This window comes from Pelmatolapia mariae, linkage group LG6 (genome assembly GCF_036321145.2).
Source record: "Pelmatolapia mariae isolate MD_Pm_ZW linkage group LG6, Pm_UMD_F_2, whole genome shotgun sequence".
NCBI lineage: Eukaryota > Metazoa > Chordata > Actinopteri > Cichliformes > Cichlidae > Pelmatolapia > Pelmatolapia mariae.
In genome coordinates, this window is record NC_086232.1 from 34,156,144 (window position 1) to 34,179,413 (window position 23,270).

A 23,270-nucleotide genomic window follows, 5' to 3' on the forward strand; every position below is an offset into this window, starting at 1 on the left:
ACAAAATATTTGAGAACAAGCTGTTTAAGTAAGACCGAATCCTGTCTAAATAACGCACTTTTTAGCCAGTCTGCCCTCATGATGAAGCACTTGGTGGATGATCAGAGTGAGCTCTAATGGAGGATCTATGAAAGAGAGTAAACAGAGCTTTACTCAGTGTATACACTCTGGTGCTCTGCAGACATCAGACCTCGTAATGCACACACACAAGCGGACCGAATGACCCTGACCCCGGAGCCTGCTTGCCCTCACTGGTCAAATAAATCTACGCGTGTGTAGAAGAAATATACACCACATTTCTTACACAGCTGCATGAGCTCTGGCAGTGCAGCTGATAAGAAAAAGGGATAAGAGAGTGGAGTGTTTGAATGAAGGGGGGTCACGGGTCAGAGATTGAAGGCTTTTTCATTCACCTGGAATGATACAGCATTCCTTTGTTTCGACATCTCCCTCCAGAAGAGGTTTTTGTGTCTGAAAAGGAGATGCACATGCATGCTGTGTAAAATGCTGCACTATAAAGAGAAAGCACGCTGACTATTTGCAATAATTACCATCTGTTTTACCATTGGAAGTGTTATGCAATAGCAGTGTATAATCAAATTAAAAGCAACTAACTGGGCGGTTCGATTTTTGATTGAATCTCTACGGAGCCACAAAAGGTCTTTGAACCTTATGATGAAGGCAAAACAGCCTGTTTAACTATAAATACTTTAGCTCTGCATTTTCATTATTACAATGTCATGTTTTGTGGCAATTATAGGCCTAAAATAACAAAAACTGATACCTTTGTTAATATTATCACCAAATAGACTGGTCCTTTTCTACGATTATTGAGCACCCACAGCACTTTATACAACATGCTTCATTCACCAATGCACCTTTTTTTCTATGTCTAAATTCTCTCTAACTCGAATGAACACTTCGGAGAGCAGCGTGGGGTTCAGTATCTTGCCCACGGATAGTTTGGCATGCAGTCACAGATAAAACCACCATCCATCTGATCACTAAACAACTTGCTGTAACTCCTGAGCTACAACCACCAGCAAAACAGAACTACTGTGAAGTGGAAGAAAAAATATCTATTTGCATGTACATTCCTACTTTGAAATAGTAACTACAAAGCTGGTTGGGCTGGTCTGATTGGCCACACAGAAGCCCTTCCTTATGAGGTTTGCATGTTCTCTCTGTAGGTGTGTGGGTTTACATCAGGTACTCCAGCTTCCTCCCAGAGTCAAAAGACATGTTGGGTTAACTGGTTATTCTAATTTGGCCACTGATGTGAGATATATGAAATGTTTCAAGCGTACAGAGGAAACCCCTTAACAAATGTATGGTCAAATGATCACCAAGGCCAGAAAATTGCTAGACATTTACAAGTCCTTAAAGCTAATAGCTGAAATTTAATTTTTATTCTGACATCTACCATTAAGCTCTCAGCATCATTAGCGGTGAAAGAAATCAGGCAACAAAATACCAAATACTGATTTCCTCCATGATGTCTTTGGGATATGAAATCTATAGTCATGCAGTCTTGGGCATGACTATCCAGAAATGGATAATCTTGTGCAAGAATGTGCATTTCTGTGTATACATCCACAGTAGCTACTGCCATTAAGACACTGCAAAATTAAGAGGATCGGGCACCAGGTGAAAGGTGTAAACTAACACAATTATGAAACATTTAAAAAATGTCAGAGTACCTCAGGTTACTGGCTGGTAATTAAACATTTACACTGCATTGAATGACTCTAGAAAGAAGAAAATTGTGTTTGTAGAAATTGTGTTTATTTATTTTTGATCGGTTGTAGTGATGACAATTCTGCTCAACATATAAACAGTATAAGAAAACAAATCATTACAGTCTACAGTGAAGTAGATGCTCAGCCCAAAAAACATATTCCTCACTTTCACTGTCTCACTGTCTTCCTTTGTAGGGAAGCATGAAGTGGTGTTTCATTGGCGTGGGCTCAGTGTTCCTTCCTTTTATTCAACAACTACTGTCAAGCTGCCACGCTCAGCTAGCTCGTACATAAATTAGGATTTCTTAATAACAAAAACAAACCAAAAAAGACTGAGAGAAAGGAAGTAAAGGCCACGAAGGTTGTAATGGGAGATAGAGCAATTGTGTGTTTGGCTCAGTGAGGAAGAAAAGTGTAGACAGACGTGGCGTTCCTCCTGTCAGTCTGCTTGAGCAGAGCCAGGTGACTGCAGGGGAGAAGGTCAGAGGTTCTGCTGCTCTGTAAATACTTCACATGGTGCAGGAGCATCTGAGGTCAAACAGCACATCAGAAAGAGTCCTCTGTGGTGGTGACAGGATTAAACTCGAGAGTCCCTGTGTAGGCAGTTTCTACCCCTATTTCAAACCTAAGGAGACATGCATTTTAAGGATAAGCACTTGTTTACTGATTCATTAACAACGATAACTATATCGTAATACTTTGTATAAGCCCTTTCTGAGAGCGTTTATTCACACAGTTGTTCACAAATCAATTCAAATACGAGTGCAAACATAATATGTGAGAGAAATATTTGTAAAGGCTTATAAGCAAACATCATACATATATAAATCCGCAAAGACATTACCATGGTTACCTAAATCATTAAAGATCCCAACATTACACTGGGAATCACAACACAGAAATAACAGTAAACACTGCATCTAGACAGTGGCGCATGGAAATGATATGAACCTCTTGTATATATAAGCTTATTCTAAATTTGTGGTTTAGAATTGTCCAAATAATTTTTTTTCACAGCCTTGTATTCCAAAATATTCATATTACAAAGGGGGAGGGGTATGCTTTACTGTATTTTTTATTTAATTTAATGTGAGAAATCCAAGGAAAGTAGGTATTTTTATTTATCACTTTCACAGGGAGGCATTATGGAATGTGTGTGTGGGGGAGGGAGGGGGGGGGGGGGTAGAGGAGTTTGTTACAGCATTTCTCGAAATGCGTCAGATTGCTCTGGCTGTCCGGGGGAATGTGACGAGTCAGTAACATGCTTGCCTTCTGACTGTTTTCTCACGGGAAAAACACCAAAGAGACAAACAGACGCTTAGAGCACGTATGTGACTGTTTTTTTCATGTCATTTTTTTCTACAGGTTTGTATTTAGACTAAGGAAACCAAGCAGCAGGACTGTAATAGCAGCGGCGCAGGGACATTAGCCGCAGCTACTGCAAAAAGGGTTACAAAGAATAAAGTCACTCACGTGCGTCCTTGAATCGGGTTAAACGTCCTAAAACATGACAATAGAGGAAAAGCGCTAAAAGGCAAAGCATTGACTATTTCACATGTTTTAAGGGGGACGTTTGAGGGAGCTGCAAAAATCAGGCTGCTGCTCCAGACCTGCATGCTGATCTAATTTTCACGCTGATAATATGATCCATGTGTTTATAAAGCCGGCATGCACACCACTCACATAAGCAGTTTGAAGAAGAATAAGGGACCTGTTGGACTTAAAGGAAGAGCAAAGGTGCTTACCATGGTAGAAATTACACATTAAACTTGTGTTTGCATATATATGACAACACATGCACAAGTTTAATGTGCCTCATATTCAACTTTTAATTCTGCTGCTCCACTGTCAGTGTCTGCTATATTTTATCTATCAATTCTTCCGTGTCATACAAACTAACACGAGCGTTTATTCCCAGTTAGTGGGTTCAGTTTCATCTGTGCATAGCTGGCCAGTACGTTCGGTGTTCAGCTTGGAGCTCTGTCTCATACACATATCTTTCCGGTGTATCTGTGGGAGTGGTTTGGAGTCAGCGCTCGCGTGTCACTCAAGCGGAGTCAGCTGCTGGCACGCGCCCCCGCTGCCGTGAAGCGGTGCTCACAGAGCGAAAGTTTTTTTGTTTTTTTTTTGAATAGGCTCTGTTGTCTTGCTGTGGGCGCACTACTCCTTTAACAGACTTCTTGTCCTGATGCTTTCCAACCTCAGTCGCAACTTTTACCTCGGTTGATCCAGCAATGTAGCCCGCAGGCGTGCAGAGGAGTATTTTTGTGTGATATTTTAACTGGAAACTTTTGTTTCGGGGGCTACAGAGCGCGCAGCTGGTTGGGCTGGTCTGGTGTTGTGTGGTTGTGCGGGATCCGGTGACCGCTGGGGCAGACAGGCCACCATGCTCCGGCCGTGGGCTGCGCACTGGGTCGCAGCTGTGCTGCTGTGTCGGGCGGTAGCACAGTACTCCAGCGATCAGTGTAGCTGGCGAGGAAGGTGAGGATGGAGACGAACAAAGGATTTGTGGTCATATCAGTTTAGGAGCAGATATCTTTTAATTTGTGAATGTCAGGCTGATAATCTTGAAGCATTGCGCCGTTTTAAGTGATGGCACGGACAACACATGGTTCATTCATATAGGCGTAGATTATTAAGATTTTGTTAACACAATCTTGTGACTTAATGTGCTGTTTACTTACCCCGTGTTTTTTTACAAGTGATGAAAGAAAGAAAATTCAACCGTGTGTTAAAAGGATAAGTGTTTCTTTGAGCCAGTTCTGTTGTTACGCATGGTTTACGTTACGTTAGATGAGTAGTTACATGTTTTAGTAAGATTTAACTTTATGTTCAAGAGGAGCCCTCATGGCTCAGAGTAAAATAAGTGAAAGAAATGTCAGTGAAAACAGGAGATGTTTTGGAAGTGCTTGTGGTTATTGCTGAGAAATGTAATGACGTCACATTTCATTATTAATCCTTAATTCATTTACTGGATTTTCTTTTTTTTCTTTTTCTTTTTTTAGCTCAGTCAATACTCTCGAAAAGGAAAGTGTCAATCTCAATATGACAAACAGATCATAAGAGTGATTTTCGTTGGTTTATTTTGACAGTGTTCCTCTCTATAGTTTCTCTAAAAATGCTTCCTTTAAGATTTTATGTATGCATGATCACAGGAATGTCTCTAATCTAGCTCCTATCTTAAGTAAATACAGCCACATGGCGCCTTTGATCACTCCTCCAAGTCCCCAAGTCATAAAAAATGAAAGCCTGTTCTTTACACTCTGTGTTGTAAAGTTCATCCGCCTTAAACTTCTAACAACTTAATTAGTCCCTGATGCTGAGGTGGTTTATCAGCACAAGAGACAAGTGAGAGATTTGCTGGCAGACAGCTGCAGGAGTTCTCCTCATCGGCGTCTTAATCCCTTCTATATGTTTCTTTAACTTTGTTTGTCCAGCATGTTCCCACTTCCTTTCAACATGTAAACGAGTCAGAACGGTAGCAATATTGAAATGTATTGACTTTTGTATAGTATTTTATCTCTCTCTTATTTTCTTTACTAAATGTACCTGTATATTGTTTACATGTTTCAAATAAATTAACAAACAAACAAACAACATGTTACAGAAATTTCTACATCCACAAATATGTTGTCTGGATTCTGTAGCCTTGGAGTACAATCTCTGTAGTACTGGTTAAAGGTTGATTTGATGATGTAGTCCTATTATAGTCCTTTTATACAGCCGTATGTGATAAAAAAAAATCATCGTCTTTTTCTCTACAGCGGTTTGAGCCATGAGTCCCATCGCAGAGATGTGGAGCAGGTCTACCTTCGCTGCTCTCAGGGATCTCTAGAGTGGCTTTACCCCACAGGGGCCATCATTGTCAACCTGAGACCAAACATAGAGCCTTCACCAGGTCATATGTCAGGTCTCCATGTGTGCATTAAACCTCAAGTTTACTCCCAGGTAGAGTATGAGACCAACGTTGAGAAACAAGCCTTAGTGTATAATCAGGAGTTCTGAATGTGTCTGCTTGGTCCACCTTGTTCAGGGTTCTCATGTGTACCTGGAGCATGCAGGGGATCTGAGGCTGCTGCTGGCAGAAAAGGACCAGGCTCAGGGAACAGTGCATTGTTTCAGCCTGGCAGAGGGGGTGCTATTTGTGGAGGCTATCCCACAGGCAGACATCAGCCGGAGGATCACAGCTTTCCAGTATGAGCTGGTGCCCAGTCAGGGGCCAGCGATGCACATGTTCCCATACCTGCAACCTGGTTCAGGTAACAGCCTGCATTTTTTTCTTTTTCATTATTTTGTGTTTTGCTCTTGTGTGACTGGTGAAATTCATTTTCTGGTAACTTGATGTAATACTGAGTAATTTCCTCTTGATGCATGCTACTTTTTTTAGCTCTCGGTATTCAGTACTCAGTCCTAGTATTCAGTGTTATTGTTCATAACACTCATTAAAGATCAAATACTGAAACGTATTTCTCTATTTGCTCAAATATCAAGCTATAAAATCCAGAATATTTTAGATTAATTTCACATAATATTAAAAATTAATTGACTCAAAATTATGTTGTAAGCAGGGACTATATAAAGAACAGTTTATTAATGATGCAATAATAAACTGATGTGTCAACATGGATTCTGAGCTTACCAGAATCCATGTTGAGCAATCTTGTGACAAATGATATCTAAAATTTAAATAATGAGCAGACAGTGGTGACAATTTCCTAATTTTAAATGATACTTAAACACTGAAAAAGGACAAATATTCATTGTGATATGTAAACTCAAATAAATTCCCAGTGATTGCAGCTCAATTTTCACATGCTTTTGCAAATTGTCCACAATCTTTTGGTAACTTGCTAAAATGCTACTCATAGCTGGCAGTTTAGTAACGTGAAATGAGGCTGACAGACCAGAGCTGGATAAACAAAAAGCTTTGGTAAGCATGAGGCCTCATTACTGTTTCACCCTTGTTTCTTCATCCCACCTTGAAGTAGCCCCTTTTTCTGACACCCCACCCCCCTCACACACTTCCTCACTCCCACTCTTCCCTGTATCAGCCAGACATATAAAAACAAGCAAGCCAATCGAAAGGTCTCACTAGGGTCAAGCACAAGGGTCAGCCAATCGTCTCCCAGCTGTCAATCAAGAGCAGATCTTCGCCACCCCCATTAGAACAGGAAAATTTGAGTAGCCCACCCATATGAGGGAAGTGGTGTTGAGAGGAACTGTGGTGGGTGGAGAGTCGCACTGGACTATCTTTATGAGAGCGAAGAAAGCCTTTCCAGTGAAACTTCCTGTCTGAGTGTGTGTGTCAGTGTGCCTTGGTGTTTTATAGCTGTTTTTATAGCTGGCAGGGTCAAGGGGTAATTCTCCAGCTATATCTCTTCCCTCACCTGCTGTATTCATTCACATGCTCTCTATACCTCTTTTGATGTCTGATGTCTAAGAAAAACCCACCAAGACTTTGAGCATGAAATAGATTAATGGGAAACTAGATTAGATAAAAATACACAAACTAAGGAAAAATGGTTGTCTTTTTTATAGTAGCTCTTTATTAAAGTGTTTTTTTTTTGTCATATTTTCAATTTCAGTCGCCTGCAAGCCTTGTTCAGATGAAGAGGTCCTCATGGCTGTGTGTACTAGTGACTTTGGTAAATAAATATCCACATGCATACAGATTAAATGAATGATTTCACATTTTGCAAAATATACTTTGCTTATTACCTTTGAAAGGTTTGGAATTTAAGCCTTGGATTAGATTATTGCCATTCAAGAAACTAGAAAGAAAATGTCACACCAAAACTAAATTGGAATTATGTAGTGCAGTGTTCTTATGTTAAATTTATAGTACTGTGTTAAAATGACTCCATAGCTACATATACATATGTATATATATATATGTATGCATAAAACCAGCACGGCAAGCTGATGTGTACTTTCCCAGAAATATAGGCACATGCAGCCCAGACTGCGACAACTGTGATTAGTTTCCTAATCACATTAATTTGCTGCATAAACAAATCATATCAATTAGCACAAATGTATTCAGATATTAAACAAAATGTAATGGGATATAATTGTATCTCGCTTGCTCACAGTGTTAATTAATGCATTAGCCTGTGTTCTGCTAAGTAGTCTTGAGGCATTTTCTTGCTTTTATGAATCTGACAATCATGTATAGATTTAGTCTAAATGTTCTCTTCAGTCTTCATCTTTTCATTTGAACATTTAGATATAGTTTACAAAGTCAACAGAAAGACTCAGACTTGCACAGTAATATAACTCTGATATTAGCAGTACACCAGGGTAGGGAGGTTATGACAGCAGTTTTTTTTTAAATTTTTTTGAAAAAAGCTTTCATTGCTTTCTGAAGTTTATTTAATTTTAACCTGTTGATTAAATTTTCTTTTATTAAAACTGTTCCTTCTCTGTAGCTGGCAGTGGTGTCTTCCAAGGCGTCGCACCAGGTACTAACAAGCACTCCCTGGCGACAGTGACTCTGAGACGACTGTTTCACCAAAAGAGCAGGGTGTTTGCTTGGGGTGGAGCCAGAGGACGGAGTTGGAGTGGTCGTATCAATGTTGCTGCACAGTGCAGTGTGCGTCCTGGAGGGGACGAGTATCTTTTGACTGGCTCTGTCCATTTTGGAGAAGCCTGGCTTGGCTGTGCACCACGCTACAAAGACTTTCTAAAGCTGTACATCCAAGCACAAAATGCAGGAACAAACCCATGTCAAGTAGACACAAACTGAGAGATCTGTTCTCGGCTCTGATTTTAAACAAGGAGTGCTTCAGTCAGCGAAGAAAATGCGCAAAAGTTACAGTTTGGAAGATGGGTCAATAAACTGACTGGAAGGAATCTTACAGATTTATTGTTTTTGTTACAGGCTATGTCTTCAGAATCTTATCAGTTTTATGACATTTTAATAGCCAATGTGCTACTTAAACCGAAATGTCCCTTTGACTTTATTTTGCTGCTGCATATGTAAATATGTTTGTAAATCTGTGCATGAGTGACTGTGAGTGAAAGAAGGAACGAGAGGCTTAAATTTAAACTTGTGCCTAACTGGTTAACATTTTTATTCTCTTGATGATACTGCTCATTCTTGAAATGAAAGTTTGCTTTGTAAAAAGCTTTCTGTAAAATTTAGGAGTCTTCTGACAGAAGTGTATAGTACGCAGCTCTGTGAGTCTTTGTGTGTGTGTGCTGCTAATGAGTTCAAAGGGACTGTACATATTTACAGAAAATAAAGATATGTGTCGTTATCTCACCAAAAAGGTACACACTTGGCGTGTTTTTCAGGTTGTGAATGTGTTAGTATGACCTCTATGTCCTGATAGAGGGGCCCTGTTTATAATTTATTAACAAATCTGCCACTATTTGTCAGATACTGCACGGCACAAAGGGGCTTAGTGTGGTTGGCATGCGGATAATTGAAAACAACTGACAAGTGAAGTTTGTAGTAGGAACAGAAAGTGAAGGACCAAAAGTTACCAGGCTTTCTGTCCACCCACATGGATGCAAACAAAGACTTATTATCCACCTAACTAACCAAAAGAAAAAACTATTATGAGTGCTCAGTGACCATTAGCTGGCAGGAGAGCAGCAGTGCGTCAGTGCTGGCGTTGCTGCCCCTGTGGAGCTTTGATGAGCCACTGTTCTGTTTGGCATCTGCTTTCCCTGCACATGTATATGTGTGTGTTTGTGTGTGTGTGTGTTCACTACTGAGTGAGAGAAGTGGAAGCAATTATATTTTTCACCATAATAATCCGGGTAGCTCAGATACTAATGTGCTAATGTTTTTCTCTCAAATTTTCAAGTTTAAACTAAACAAAACCTCTACAGTGTACAGTCCTAAAGGTACAGGATATTCATTGTATACTTAATGTAGGAGTAGTTTTGAATTGTAGCCTAATGGCAGGAGAAGCATGTCTGCCAAAATAAAAAGGGACTGCCGGATGGATTGATGGCTGAAACTACTAAGGCTTGATGGGCGGAGAGCTGAAAGACGAGGCGGATGTGTGAATGACCTTAGAGGCGTGTATGTGCACCTTTCCTGCTGCCTGCTGTCAACAGTCTGTGTGTGTGTGTGTCAGTTTGTGTGTGTGATGTTTTTGCTCTTTCCTCAGGAAGACCAAGAATGGATGGAATGTTCCCCTTTCACACACACACGTTTGTTTAACTATTGTTGTGAGGACACTTGTTAAAATAATGATTCCCCAGGCCCTTACCTCAGCCCATCACAACAGAATGCCTAAACATATTTCTAACCTTTATTATAAAACTACGTCTGCACCTTCAAACATCTCTTTGAAGATGTGTCTTAAAGTGATTACAGTCCAAAATGTCCTCAGTCTGAAATTTTCACTCAGCTCATAAAAATGGTTAGCCAAGTAAACAAATACCTCAGTCTGCAGAGACAATCATTGTGTTTTGTAATACAACACAAAATAAACCATTCTTTATTCTTTTGGTTAACCTTTTCCAAACTGGAATAGAAAAAAAAACATAAGGTTGGATTATTCTACTTTTATTTTTTAAATTGTGATGGTGCCTGGCTCGGGTTTCTTTTTCTTTATTGGTGTCTTGTAAGCCTACATGCTGGGCATATTGCTTAATGCATGACACAATAATAGAATTAATTCATCCTCATTATCTTGGCCATAATACTGAAATACTATATACTGAAATCAACAAAGCTTTTAAACCTGTTGCTGAGAACTTCCAAAAACAGTTCAGCAACTTAATACTGCCTTTTTAGAAAGTTGGATGACTCACAAGAGCTACATGAAACAAAGAATGTTCAACATTGAAGGATGAGATAATCTGACCTTTGATGGTGTGTACAGATAGTAAATTTTAAAGACTGGATTATTCAGGTTTAATGGAAACAAGTGTGGGTTAAAATTTGTATAGCGTGACCTTTACATATTCTAGTCTTTATGCATCTATTCAACAACTGCTGAGAAACTAGAAGAAAAGCACGACCAGAACTGGACTTCTTAACTGATCAAAAACTAAATACAAGGACGCAAAGTTAAAGTTGCCATCGATGGCTATCTTAACATGCAGCTAATATACAATGTGTGCTGTAAGTGAGGATGGATCTGACTGAAAAACTATGAGGAACTGAATACTAATATCATTTTAAAATAATGGGATACTTTCATAAGATGTACATTCCATCTGGAAAGTACTCACAGCGTTTCACTTGTTCCACATTCTGTCATGTTACAGCAAAATCATTTTGCCTCAGAAATTGCAACAACAGTCAACTCAAGGCACTTTATATTGTAAGGTAAAGACAAGTTATTTCATTATTATTTCTACATGGGCAAGGTTTCCGAACTTTTTCCTCTGTACGAATGCTAATGTTTTTCATCTTTTTGTTTAATCTATAAAACAAGGTTAATTTCTGTTATTTACTTTCAGTTAACATGTAGAGACATATAGAGAGGCATCAACACATACCATTAAAGCTAAAGATAGAGACCTGAGAGGGTCAGCTCTATATAACAGTGCAGAACATCTTAACATACTAAGGTTCTGTGTGTGTTGCATAGGTGTGCTTGTCTTGGGTTGTAGTTTGAGAAGACCACAACACACGCGCCCTGCGCACTGCCAACATGCACACAGGCTACACTGCAGAAACCCAACCCACAAAAGCAAACACCCAATACCCCCTGGCAACCCATCTTGGCAACGGTCCAGCTTGCCTTGGCATCCTCGCTAATTCGGGACACACTTATCCTTCTGCATGGGGGTCTTAATGCTAACCTTTAACTCTGAGAGTGTGTGAGATATGGAAACAGTTTGTGCTGCAGTATGCAAGGGGCACAGCTGAGCGGTCAGCTGGAGTCCAGGGAATGGCTGAGCTCAGGGAAAATACACATGCATGCTTCCACCCACATACTGTATACTACCAGTGGCATTTTATAATGCACTGGTCAGGGTGGGGTCAGTGCTTTTTACATGGTGGCACAATATTTTAGGTTGTAAGTATGTCTGGTTTCTGAAGGAGAAGGCTGTGTGTGTGTGTGTGTGTGTGTGTGTGTGTGTGTGTGTGTGTGTGTGTGTGTGTGTGTGTGTGTACGGGTTCGTACTATCCTGGTGGGGACCAAAATCTGACTTTTACTATCCTGGTGGGGACTTTCTGCACCGTGGGGACCAAAATCCAGGTCCCCTCGGGGTTGAAAGCAATTTTCACACTCAAAATGCGGTTTTACTGTCAGGGTTACAATTAGGTTATGGTTAGGTTTAGGGTAAGGGTTAGGGTTAGGCATTCATTTTTAATGGTTAGGGTTAGGGTAAGGGGCTAGGGAAAGCATTATGTCAATGGGATGTCCCCACGAGGATAGCAAACCAGACATGTGTGTGTGTGTGTGTGTGTGTGTGTGGTGGGGGTATAGGGGTGTGATGGGGCATGTATATAACACTCTTGAGTCTTTAGAGACTGATCCACTTAATCTTTAAATATAGTATGGAAAAAAAACATCTTTAGTAGTAAACAGAAGTAGATGCAGCGTGCCATTTCCTGAAATTCTTTTTTTGTGTTTCTGTGACTGTGTTCTGCAGTGATCTTGAGAAAATTATTGAGAAAAGGATGATCTAATTATTAACTTCTAACTACTACTATTATTAACTATTAACATTTTGAATGATATTTGTTAAAAGAAAGACAAAAAATAAATGAAGAAGGAAAGAAGGAATACTTCTGGAAAAAGAAGTAAATGTTTTTGATGCATATCAGTTAAAAATGACCTTTTATCGTCAAATTATCAAGATGTCTGAGAATGATAATAAATAATAAATAAATATTCTAATACCATATGGTTAGAGTGTTCATGATGATGACCCAAATTCATTTGCACTGGAAATCACAAAAATGAAAAACTATTCAAAGCCTTGTAAACAAATCCTGCAAACAATATAAATCCAGAGTTATTTTAACACAATGTAAAATTATTAATCAGTATTAATCAGGGAATAATAATCAGTCACGGTCCTGTTGTACATGAACCTTCTTATTATGATATTAGGTTGTACTGCCCCTCAGTGGCAGGAAAATAAAATTCTATCCTAAATGTTAAATTTGTCAGCTGAACCGTTTTAGTTTAAAGGCACAATGTTCCCGCAATTCATCAGACAGAAGTCATTTTTTAGTACCAGTCTAATCACTTTGAATTACATTAAAGAATGTTGAAAAATTTCTACATTTAAAAAAAATGCAAATAAGCACGAGTTGAAAAACATTTGGATCTCAATGCAGAAGTGAAAGCTTCAGTACTGCCAATGACATGTAGTGGCTCAAACTGTGGGCGTCACATTTTCAGTACGTTTCCTGTCAGCTTTCTGTTTCTACGAAACAAAGCAAAGATGTGGATCCTTCACAACTTGCTGTTCACCATCTGCAGTAAGTTATCTAAATAGCTACAAAAGTAAACAGATGAAGAGTACAAATTTAAGATTTAGATTTAAATGGATTAAATCTTTTTTCTTTTGTAGTTAAGGTCAGAAAAACAGCTTTCATTAGGCTCAGGAATGTTATACACGAATCTTGCTCTGACAAAATAAACAATTATATGTATTTTTTTTTATATTTTCATGATTTTACAGTTGCTCTGAGGTGTGTGATCAGTGCAGTAGGGGTGATCCATGTGCCTGGATATGTGGGGAGTATGGTTAAAGTTTCCTGTTCCTATGATGAGGGTTACGAGTCTTATGAGAAGTACCTGTGCAAGAACAACTGTGGCAGCAATGATGATGTTCTTATTACAACATCAGAATCAAGGAAAAACAAATATGTTATTCATGATGACAAAACAGCACGAATCTTCACAACGACCATCTCTGATCTTCATTCTGCCGATGCTGGGATATACTGGTGTGGGGTGACCAGAACTGGAAAAGATATCTACACTGAAGTCAAGCTTAAATTAGTACAAGGTAAATAATCACTCTACTAATTTTAGTCTATCTATCTATCTATCTATCTATCTATCTATCTATCTATCTATCTATCTATCTATCTATCTATCTATCTGTCTATCTATCTGTCTGTCTGTCTGTCTGTCTGTCTGTCTAATCTTGTCTAATCTAATGTATCAGGACCTAATCCTTTTAATCAACAAATAATACATTAACATGTATTAACACATGTTAAAACATATTAACATAATACATTAATGATACATTAACATTAACATGATTTTAAATGTTATTAATGATATATATGTGTGTATATATATATATATATAAAATTTTATATTATATTTATATATATATTATTTATATATATATTATATGTCACCTAACCACATGATGGTGAAAAAAAAAGAGCAGCCTTTATCATTTATTTCCGCTGAAAATTATTATGGTAATCTCAAGCATGTGGGCGGTGAACTCTCAACAGAGATCAATGCCTATCTGAAAGCACAAATGCATGTGAAGCAAGAAAAAAACCACAAGAACCTGAATATAAAAATGTCATGCTGCTATTCAGCGACTCTAAAATGCCATTTGACACTGTTTATATTTTTGACAGACAGGTGCTGTGACACTGTGACCAAAGTTCAAAGTTATGAGGGATACTCTGAGTCTGTCAGTTGTACATATGAGTCTCAGTACCAGAACAACCTGAAGTACATCTGCAGAGGAAACCAGCCCTCCACATGTCTGCAGCAGGCACTAATCACCTCTGACAAAGAACAAAATGGACGATTCAGACTTGATGATGACAAAGTGTTAGGAACATTCACAGTGACCATTAACAGCTTGGTCAAAAGTGATTCAGGATCATACCTCTGTGGTGTCCAAAGAAACTCGGACCTGGATGTTTTCTCTGCTGTTGAGCTGAAAGTCAAAGGTGAGAGGTCATAGAAATATCACTTTACACCAACTGAAAGACAGCTTACAGTACAGTTTTCTGCAAACACTTTTTAGGAAAGCTGAATAGTTTGTGATTTCACAATTTTGTCTTTCAATGTGACAGAGTGGTGCTGTGTCAAGTCAACTAAAATAAATGGTACTGTAGGACATCCACTAATTTTGCAGTGTCCTTATCCTCCACAACATCGGGATAACATGAAGTTTCTCTGTAAGGGAGACCATCGCAACAAATGCACAGATATGGTGACGAGTCAAAGTAGATTTGCAATAGAAGATAATGCATCTTCCAGCTCTTTCTCAGTGACGATCACAAAGATACAAGCAGATGATGCTGGGACATACTGGTGTGGGTCAGACTCTCAGTTGAGCCATGGAAACTACACCAAGATTCAGCTTTCAGTCGGTGAGACGAATACTTGTGTACATGAAAATAACATGGTTAGAGCTGTAAGTTACACCCTTTTCTCAGACTATTGTCTCAGTGTGTCATGTCATCGTGTCATTTGTAGCGTGATGACTGAGGACACTCGTGTAAAACTAGGACTACTGAAAACCTCATTTACCGCTGCTTACTTACACTTTTTGGTGGCTTCAATATAGACACAGCCTCTTCCAGCCTCGCAGAAGTATTTCTGATTGTGTACTTAGTTCTCCAAACTAAAAGCTAAAACATTATTATTATACATAAACATATTATTATTCTAACTAATTATTCTATTTTCTAATGAAAATATGTATAAACACCCATCTCGCCCCTGCGGGCGGTTTATCCTTTAAGCTCGGGTCCTCTACCAGAGGCCTGGGAGCTTGAGGGTCCTGCGCAGTATCTTAGCTGTTCCCAGGACTGCGCTCTTCTGGACAGAGATCTCCGATGTTGTTCCCGGGATCTGCTGGAAAAACTCGCCTAGCTTGGGAGTCACCGCACCTAGTGCTCCAATTACCACGGGGACCACCGTTACCTTCACCCTCCACATCCTCTCGAGCTCTTCTCTGAGCCCTTGGTATTTCTCCAGCTTCTCGTGTTCCTTCTTCCTGATATTGCTGTCATTCGGAACCGCTACATCGATCACTACAGCCGTCTTCTTCTGTTTGTCTACCACCACTATGTCCGGTTGGTTAGCCACCACCATTTTGTCCGTCTGTATCTGGAAGTCCCACAGGATCTTAGCTCGGTCATTCTCCATCACCCTTGGGGGCATCTCCCATTTTGACCTCGGGACTTCCAGGTTATACTCGGCACAGATGTTCCTGTATACTATGCCGGCCACTTGGTTATGGCGTTCCATGTATGCCTTGCCTGCTAGCATCTTGCACCCTGCTGTTATGTGCTGGATTGTCTCTGGGGCATCTTTACACAGCCTGCACCTGGGGTCTTGCCTGGTGTGATAGACCCCAGCCTCTATGGATCTTGTACTCAGAGCTTGTTCTTGTGCTGCCATGATTAGTGCCTCTGTGCTGTCTTTCAGTCCAGCTTTGTCCAGCCACTGGTAGGATTTCTGGATATCAGCCACCTCCTCTATCTGCCGGTGGTACATACCGTGCAGGGGCCTGTCCTTCCATGATGGTTCCTTGCCTTCCTCCTCTTTCTTGGGTTTCTGCTGCCTGAGGTATTCACTGAGCACGCTGTCAGTTGGGGCCATCTTCGTGATGTATTCGTGGATGTTTCTTGTCTCATCCTGGACTGTGGTGCTGACACTCACCAGTCCCCGGCCCCCTTCCTTCCGCTTAGCGTACAGCCTCAGGGTGCTGGACTTGGGGTGAAACCCTCCATGCATGGTAAGGAGCTTTCTTGTCTTTATGTCAGTGGCTTCTATCTCCTCCTTTGGCCAGCCTATTACCCCAGCAGGGTACCTGATCATGGGCAGGGCGTAGGTGTTGATGGCCCGGATCTTGTTCTTACCGTTCAGCTGACTCCTCAGGACTTGCCTGACCCTCTGCAGGTACTTGGTGGTTGCAGCTTTTCTAGCGGCCTCTTCATGGTTCCCATTTGCCTGCGTGATCCCCAGGTACTTGTAACTGTCCTCTATGTCTGCAATGTTGCCTTCTGGTAGTTCGATCCCCTCAGTTCTGACTACCTTCCCTCTCTTTGTTACCATCCGACTACACTTCTCCAGTCCGAACGACATTCCAATGTCATTGCTGTATAGCCTGGTAGTGTATATCAGTGAATCGATGTCTCGTTCACTCTTGGCATACAGCTTGATGTCATCCATGTACAGGAGGTGGCTGACAACCGCTCCGTTTCGTAGTCTGTATCCGTAGCCAGTCTTGTTAATGATCTCACTGAGGGGGTTCAGGCCTATGCAGAACAGCAGTGGGGACAGAGCATCTCCTTGGTAGATCCCGCACTTGATGGTGACTTGTGCTATGGGCTTGGAGTTGGCCTCTAGTGTTGTACGCCACATCCCCATTGAGTTCCTGATGAAGGCTCTTAGGGTCCTGTTGATCTTGTACAATTCTAGGCATTCCAGTATCCAGCTGTGGGGCATTGAGTCATAGGCCTTCTTGTAATCAATCCAGGCTGTGCACAGGTTGGTCAGTCTGGTCTTGCAGTCTCGGCTGACTGTTCTGTCTACCAGTAGCTGGTGTTTTGCGCCTCTGGTATTCTTGCCAATCCCTTTCTGTGCCCCGCTCATGTGCCTGTTCATCTTAGCCGATATGATGCCTGACAGGAGCTTCCATGTAGTACTGAGGCAGGTTATTGGTCGGTAGTTGGATGGGACCGGTCCCTTCTTGGGGTCCTTGGGGATCAGGACCGTCCGACCTTCGGTTAGCCATTCCGGGTGTCTCTCGTTAACTAGCAGCTGGTTCATTTGTGCTGCCAGACGCTCGTGGAGTGCAGTCAGCTTCTTCAGCCAGTAGGCATGAACCATGTCGGGCCCTGGTGCTGTCCAACTCTTCATACTGGAGACCCTTTCTTGGATGTCTGCCACTGTGATGGTTACTGGACCCTGTTCAGGGTCGCTATGGTCTGCCCTCAGATCCACTAGCCACTGTGCATTGCCGTTATGGGTTGCGTCCTTCTCCCATATGCTCTTCCAGTATTGCTCCGTCTCCAGCCTTGGTGGTGCTGTTCTCTTATTGTTCCCTTGCCACTGAGAGTACACCTTTGCTGGTTCTGTGGAGAACAGCTGGTTTATTCTCCTGCCTTCTATCTCTCTGGTGTACCTCCTCAAGCGGCTGGCCAAGGCTGTGAGTCTTTGCTTGGCAGTTTCCAAGGCCTCAGGTATGGACAGTAGGTAGGTATCATCCGTAGTGCTGCATTAACATCATCTAGCAGACCTTCTGAGGGTACTTCACGTAATCTTGGTAACCGGCTACGGGGGATCCAGGTTTCAAGCTTGGCCATGATCCTATTTTTCAGGTCATTTCCTCTCGCACTCAACGATCCTTCTTCTATCGCACTTGGGGCTATGTACCCAATCTCGGGTGGGGGTGATGATATCTCCCCCCTGACCTGGCGTCCTGACTCCTCCTTGCCGTAGCATTTATGTTGTACCTCGTCAATCTCTAGCTGTGAGAGCAGTCCCTTCTTTCGAATGTTGGAACACTGAGCTACTAGTTGTTTCGCCGTCATTGTGGATGTTGGGTATCGAAGAATCCATAGGTCCCTCATCCTATTCATGTAACCCCTTCCGCCAGGGTTACTTGCGTAGTAGCATTCCAACAACGCCCTGTTTTCGTCTCTTGCCCACCGATGCCTTCTTGTTCCAGTAGCCCACTTGTCGTCAGGGTGCCCTGGTTCCTCAACACCTGACGCAGACCGGCATATATATATCTATATGTATATATATATATATATATATATATATATATATATATATACAGTGTTGGGAAGGTTACTTTTAAAATGTATTCCATTACAGAATACCGAATACATGCCCCAAACTGTATTCTGTAACGTATTCCGTTACGTTACTCAATGAGGGTAACGTATTCTGAATACTTTGGATTACTTAATATATTATCATGCTGTTTACAACTACGTGAATGTACTATTGCTGTGATTTATTACTGTTACTGAAGGTCCGCGGCTCCGAACCGTAGTAAAGGGACATCTGGCTAATACATCGGGTTCGTGTCGGGCTCGTATCTGAAAACTAGCTTTACTTTGTTGTCTGGGTCAACTTTGCTAGAGACAGAGAGAAGCGTTGAAAGGCTGCTCCAACGGAACTTATTTTTTCCGGAGGAAAACACGAACACAGTGTACAGTTGAGTCTTAATAGCTTACTTACAAATGGGCTCGTCAGGCACTCTTCTTGGCTGCAGTGGTTATTATTATATTTACATGCTTCCAGCTCCCGTTTTTGCTCCGTGACACCTTGGACTTTTCCTTTCTCTCCCTCCCTCGCTCACAGACACATAACGTGTATGGTAGTCCATTCTCGCTGCAGCACGGACTACACTGCCCATGAGGCTACGTTCTTTAGGGCCATGTCTGTAGCATTCTGCCATTTAGCTTAGCACAACACCAACAACAAAAATGCGCTCTCTCACCCAGGAAACACGCAGAGAGAGAGAGCGTCACCCTGTAACCATGGCAACCGTAACGCTGCCGCCTGGAACAACAGAGCGTAGCTGTCAAACAAACCCAAACAGTCCTGACCCGCCACAATATGAAACAGGAAAGTACCGCCGTGTAATCCATTTATTTCAACAAAGTAACTGTATTCTGAATACCACCTTTTTAAACGGTAACTGTAACGGAATACAGTTACTCATATTTTGTATTCTAAATACGTAACGGCGGTACATGTATTCCGTTACTCCCCAACACTGTATATATATATATATATATATACATATATGTATATATATATATATATATACATATATATATATATATATATATATATAAAACACCCATCTCGCCCCTACAGGCGGTTTATCCTTCAAGCTCGGGTCCTCTACCAGAGGCCTGGGAGCTTGAGGGTCCTGCGCAGTATCTTAGCTGTTCCCAGGACTGCGCTCTTCTGGACAGTCCTGTGGTGGTTGTCCTGGACAGTATGTATATATATATATATATATATATATATGTATATATATATATATATATATATATATATATATATATATATATATATATATATATATATATATATATATATATATATATATATATGATTCAATTCATTCAGTTCTCGAATGAGAAAAACATGCACCTATAACAGGGTGTTTTACTGTTTAAATTAATTAAAGTCTAACTTCAGCTCAGTGAATACTTTCAGAAAGAACTGACTGCTAGAGTTCTACTCCCTCCTGGGGGTGACCTTTATTTTTTTTAAAAGTTGCTAAGAGCCTTATTTCTCCAACAGTCTTTCAGCAGCACACCGGCAATGGCGCTTCCACAGTGGAAACACCAGCACAAATTTCAGGTAACTTATGAAGGGTACAGTATATACAGTATGCATCTTTTAGTCTATAGTGCTGTTGATCAATGTTGTGAGATCAAATATTTTACCTCTCCGTAAGCTATGGATACTTTTTGGAACTAGTTATAGTTTCATGGCAAAACAGAGAGTGTGTGCACCCATTAGCCAACAGTAAATATCAGTAAAAAGAAACATTATCACAAAGGATAATGTTTGAGGATGTTTTTTTTTACTGTTTCTGTTTTGGTTTCTGTTTTTCAGATGCAGGACAATATGTGGTTTACGCTGTGCCCCCTGTGCTGCTGGTACTTATATGTGTCCTTGTGCTTATAGTTTATAAGTGCAAACGTCAGAAAATAAAAGGTATATTTTGGATTCATAGACATGCACAAATGTCATGAAATGTACATGCAAAAAGAGCATAACCACGTTTTATGCTGTGTGTTTTCAGGTAATGAAGCTGTCATGAACAGAAATACATCAAAGACAGGAGGTTTAGAGGAAGTAATGGGTGCAGCAGAAAACAGCGTAAGACAACAGCAGACAACAAGTCTCACTATACCACAACTAACTGATTTTATTCTTAGCTGTGTTCAATACAATACTTTGCAAAAGACTTTCATGTAATTTTTTAAAAGTTCTCCAGGCTTTCTGAAGGTCATTCAAAGTTTTTCTTTGGACATTGGTTCACACTCTCGTTTTTGTTTGTTTTTTTGCAATAAAAATAAAAGTAATGTTCGTATCTCCACTTCTCCAAAGCTGTACAGTACAGCCCTACTATATCCTCCTCCTGCATATGAACTGAAATCAGCTGATTGTAGCACGAGTGAGCAGGAAGAGCACCAGTTTGACATCAAACTGGTGCACATATAACTGAAGAACCTTTGTAATGCAAGTAACAACATAACTGTAACTGTAAGGGAATTACAAGGCGTCCCACATCATAAACGTTTCATCGTTTATGAGTTTTTATGATTTAACAGAGCAGAATTGTGTCAAACATCAGTTTGACACCAGATGAAAGCACTGCTACTGCTATGCACAGCTTCATAGAGCCTATAGCACGGCTTCAGTGTTGTCATGTGACAGTGTTGACGTTTAGAAAAGGTCACAGATCATCAAAATTGCAATTCAGATTCTTTTAAGCAATTTCACTTGGAGAGCAAGAGGTTTGCAGGCATTGTTAACTATGCCTTATAACCCTTACTGTTCTGAGCATGATATCACTGAGATCCCTGGAGAAAGATTCTACAAAACAGGTGTTTGAACTTAAGGATGAACATAAGCAATAATTTAGGATTTGATCAAAATATTAAATTTAAATGTCTGTGTGACCACAAAAAACATGTTTACATTTAACTCAAGAATTCAAACACTACTATACTATACTATTATAGGATCAAATAATTAAGTAATCACATTTAAAATCGCCATAATTACAACAGGTGTGACAGTGATTTGATGACAAAACTTGATGCTCATCTTGAAATTGTGGGGATTTTATAGGATTAAAACTGATTTGAATTAGTTATCACAACAACAAGCACAGTTTGAGGAAGAAATAATCAGTTAAGATTTGAAAACATAAGAGAAAAAAGAGAAGTAGTCCCTTTGCTGGTTTTGCAGTTCTACAGTGTGAAATTAACCACTGACTAAAAAAATTTATAGTATTGGATTGTCTCATTGAGGTATTTGGGGGTAGCACGAAATGTTTTTGATGACAGACACTGGTCCACAGGCTACACTTAAGAGAGCTGCAGCTTTATACTTTCTATGATGTTGAGCTGAGAACATGTGGGAAGCATCCAGTTTTAGACTTTTTAACTTCTTTTCACCCTAAAACTTAGATAAACTATGGAATTTATCTGCAGCAATATTTGAAACATTATTTGCCTTTAGTGTTCTATCAGAATTTAATTGTTGGTCAAGCATAATGGATTTTATATGTATCTCTTATTATAATTCTTTATATTGTGAGTCTGGATAGACGTGGTTTTACTCATTAGTGGTGAAATCAGATCATAAGACAATCTTAGTTTGAAAGTGGTGCTATTGTCGGAAAAAAATGTTGTTGTTTTTTTAATGTTTGCTTCATAAAATGTTTCCATAACACCGTCATGTGTTTTCCATTGGTTTCTGAATAGATTTATGGAAACGATGAAGTTGTGAGGTATTCAGAGAAGCAGACCTCCAAGATTGCCTGTAATGACTATCATGATGCAGGTGAAGATGAACCAGACTATGAAAACTGCACACAATCTGAAGAAATCTACTGTAATGAAGATTTCCATAAAGCCAATAGAAGATGAGATTAATTACATCTGTGCATACATTCAAAAACAGATTCAAAGTGTTTTGTTCACCAGGGCTTGCACTTAATAAATGTTCCTTTGTTTTTTATTCTTTTGCTGTTTTCACTGCCTTAGTACACTAAACCTGTTCAGGTTAAGGTATTGCTTGCTGTTGACAGCATGATGTGGACTGTGTTTCTGAAACTGTGAGAAACCAGCCAAAAGTTAAAGGTAATCATTGCCTTTTTCATTTTATGATACTTTTTTTTCCATTGGTTGCAATTGAAGATTTCGGACACAAGCAGTTACTGGATTCAATTTTACAGACAAAAGTAAACATTATTCATCAACATGTGTCACGTAACCATCTAATATCTGCACAAATGTGGCAGGTTTCCCCCGTGGAGTGCTTCTATTAACCAATGTATATTTTTGGTAATGCTTGGTTTAATTTTGGTAGTACAACCACAGTACTAAGTAAGATAACCGCAGTATTGTATTGCTTCAATTTATAATGATGTATTTATATTATTATTGTTTTGGTTTTCTTATTTTTCTATGTAGGAAACTTTTTTTCTAACTTCTAGAGAGTTTGGTGCCACTTGAATGAAACCATCAATTTTAATTTTCTTCTGAGGAGATTAAAAAAAACTCAACTTCCTTCAAAAAGTCTCACTTGTTATTGTCACTGGTTAGTATGTCACAGTGATCCTGTGGTTACAGCACCAGTAATTTTACTGCAGTATTTTACAAGAGTGCAGATTGCATCACTTGTTAATAGGTATAAAGATTGCATTCAGGTATGTTTCTTGCAAAACTTTAATTCTTACCTTTCATTTTATTGTAATTTTTAAAAAGTAAATGCTATATTTAATATTATAACTTCTTTTTACTTTTCACTAATGATGTGGCACCAAATAATTGGTTATGGGCATAAAGGGAACAATTATGACGATATTTGAAATGATTAGATTTCCTTTTCCAGG

General features: G+C 39.9%; 2 protein-coding genes across 2 annotated transcripts; both read left to right on the forward strand.

Annotated features, from left to right (window-relative positions):
* The first annotated feature begins 3,820 nt into the window (after window positions 1-3,820).
* metrnlb (meteorin like, glial cell differentiation regulator b) lies at window positions 3,821-9,001 on the forward strand. Its single transcript, XM_063475444.1, has 5 exons — window positions 3,821-4,220; window positions 5,504-5,687; window positions 5,773-5,998; window positions 7,325-7,384; window positions 8,168-9,001. The coding sequence occupies exons 1-5, from the start codon at window positions 4,126-4,128 to the stop codon at window positions 8,482-8,484; spliced, it is 882 nt and encodes a 293-aa protein (XP_063331514.1). The 5' UTR covers window positions 3,821-4,125; the 3' UTR covers window positions 8,485-9,001.
* A 4,117-nt stretch (window positions 9,002-13,118) lies between these two features.
* On the forward strand, window positions 13,119-22,424 carry LOC134628697 (polymeric immunoglobulin receptor-like). The gene is made up of 7 exons (XM_063475445.1): window positions 13,119-13,146; window positions 13,350-13,679; window positions 14,278-14,598; window positions 19,937-19,996; window positions 20,255-20,356; window positions 20,445-20,521; window positions 22,138-22,424. The coding sequence occupies exons 2-7, from the start codon at window positions 13,412-13,414 to the stop codon at window positions 22,300-22,302; spliced, it is 993 nt and encodes a 330-aa protein (XP_063331515.1). The 5' UTR covers window positions 13,119-13,146; window positions 13,350-13,411; the 3' UTR covers window positions 22,303-22,424.
* The last annotated feature ends 846 nt before the right edge of the window (window positions 22,425-23,270 follow it).

Coding starts and splice junctions, on each gene's coding strand:
- metrnlb (XM_063475444.1), top strand. CDS start 4,126: ATGCTCCGGCCGTGGGCTGCGCACTGGGTCGCAGCTGTGCTGCTGTGT. Junction 4,221..5,503: donor CAGTGTAGCTGGCGAGGAAG/GTGAGGATGGAG, acceptor TTTTCTCTACAG/CGGTTTGAGCCATGAGTCCC. Junction 7,385..8,167: donor TGTGTGTACTAGTGACTTTG/GTAAATAAATAT, acceptor CCTTCTCTGTAG/CTGGCAGTGGTGTCTTCCAA.
- LOC134628697 (XM_063475445.1), top strand. CDS start 13,412: ATGGTTAAAGTTTCCTGTTCCTATGATGAGGGTTACGAGTCTTATGAG. Junction 20,357..20,444: donor CAAACGTCAGAAAATAAAAG/GTATATTTTGGA, acceptor GTGTGTTTTCAG/GTAATGAAGCTGTCATGAAC. Junction 20,522..22,137: donor TGGGTGCAGCAGAAAACAGC/GTAAGACAACAG, acceptor GTTTCTGAATAG/ATTTATGGAAACGATGAAGT.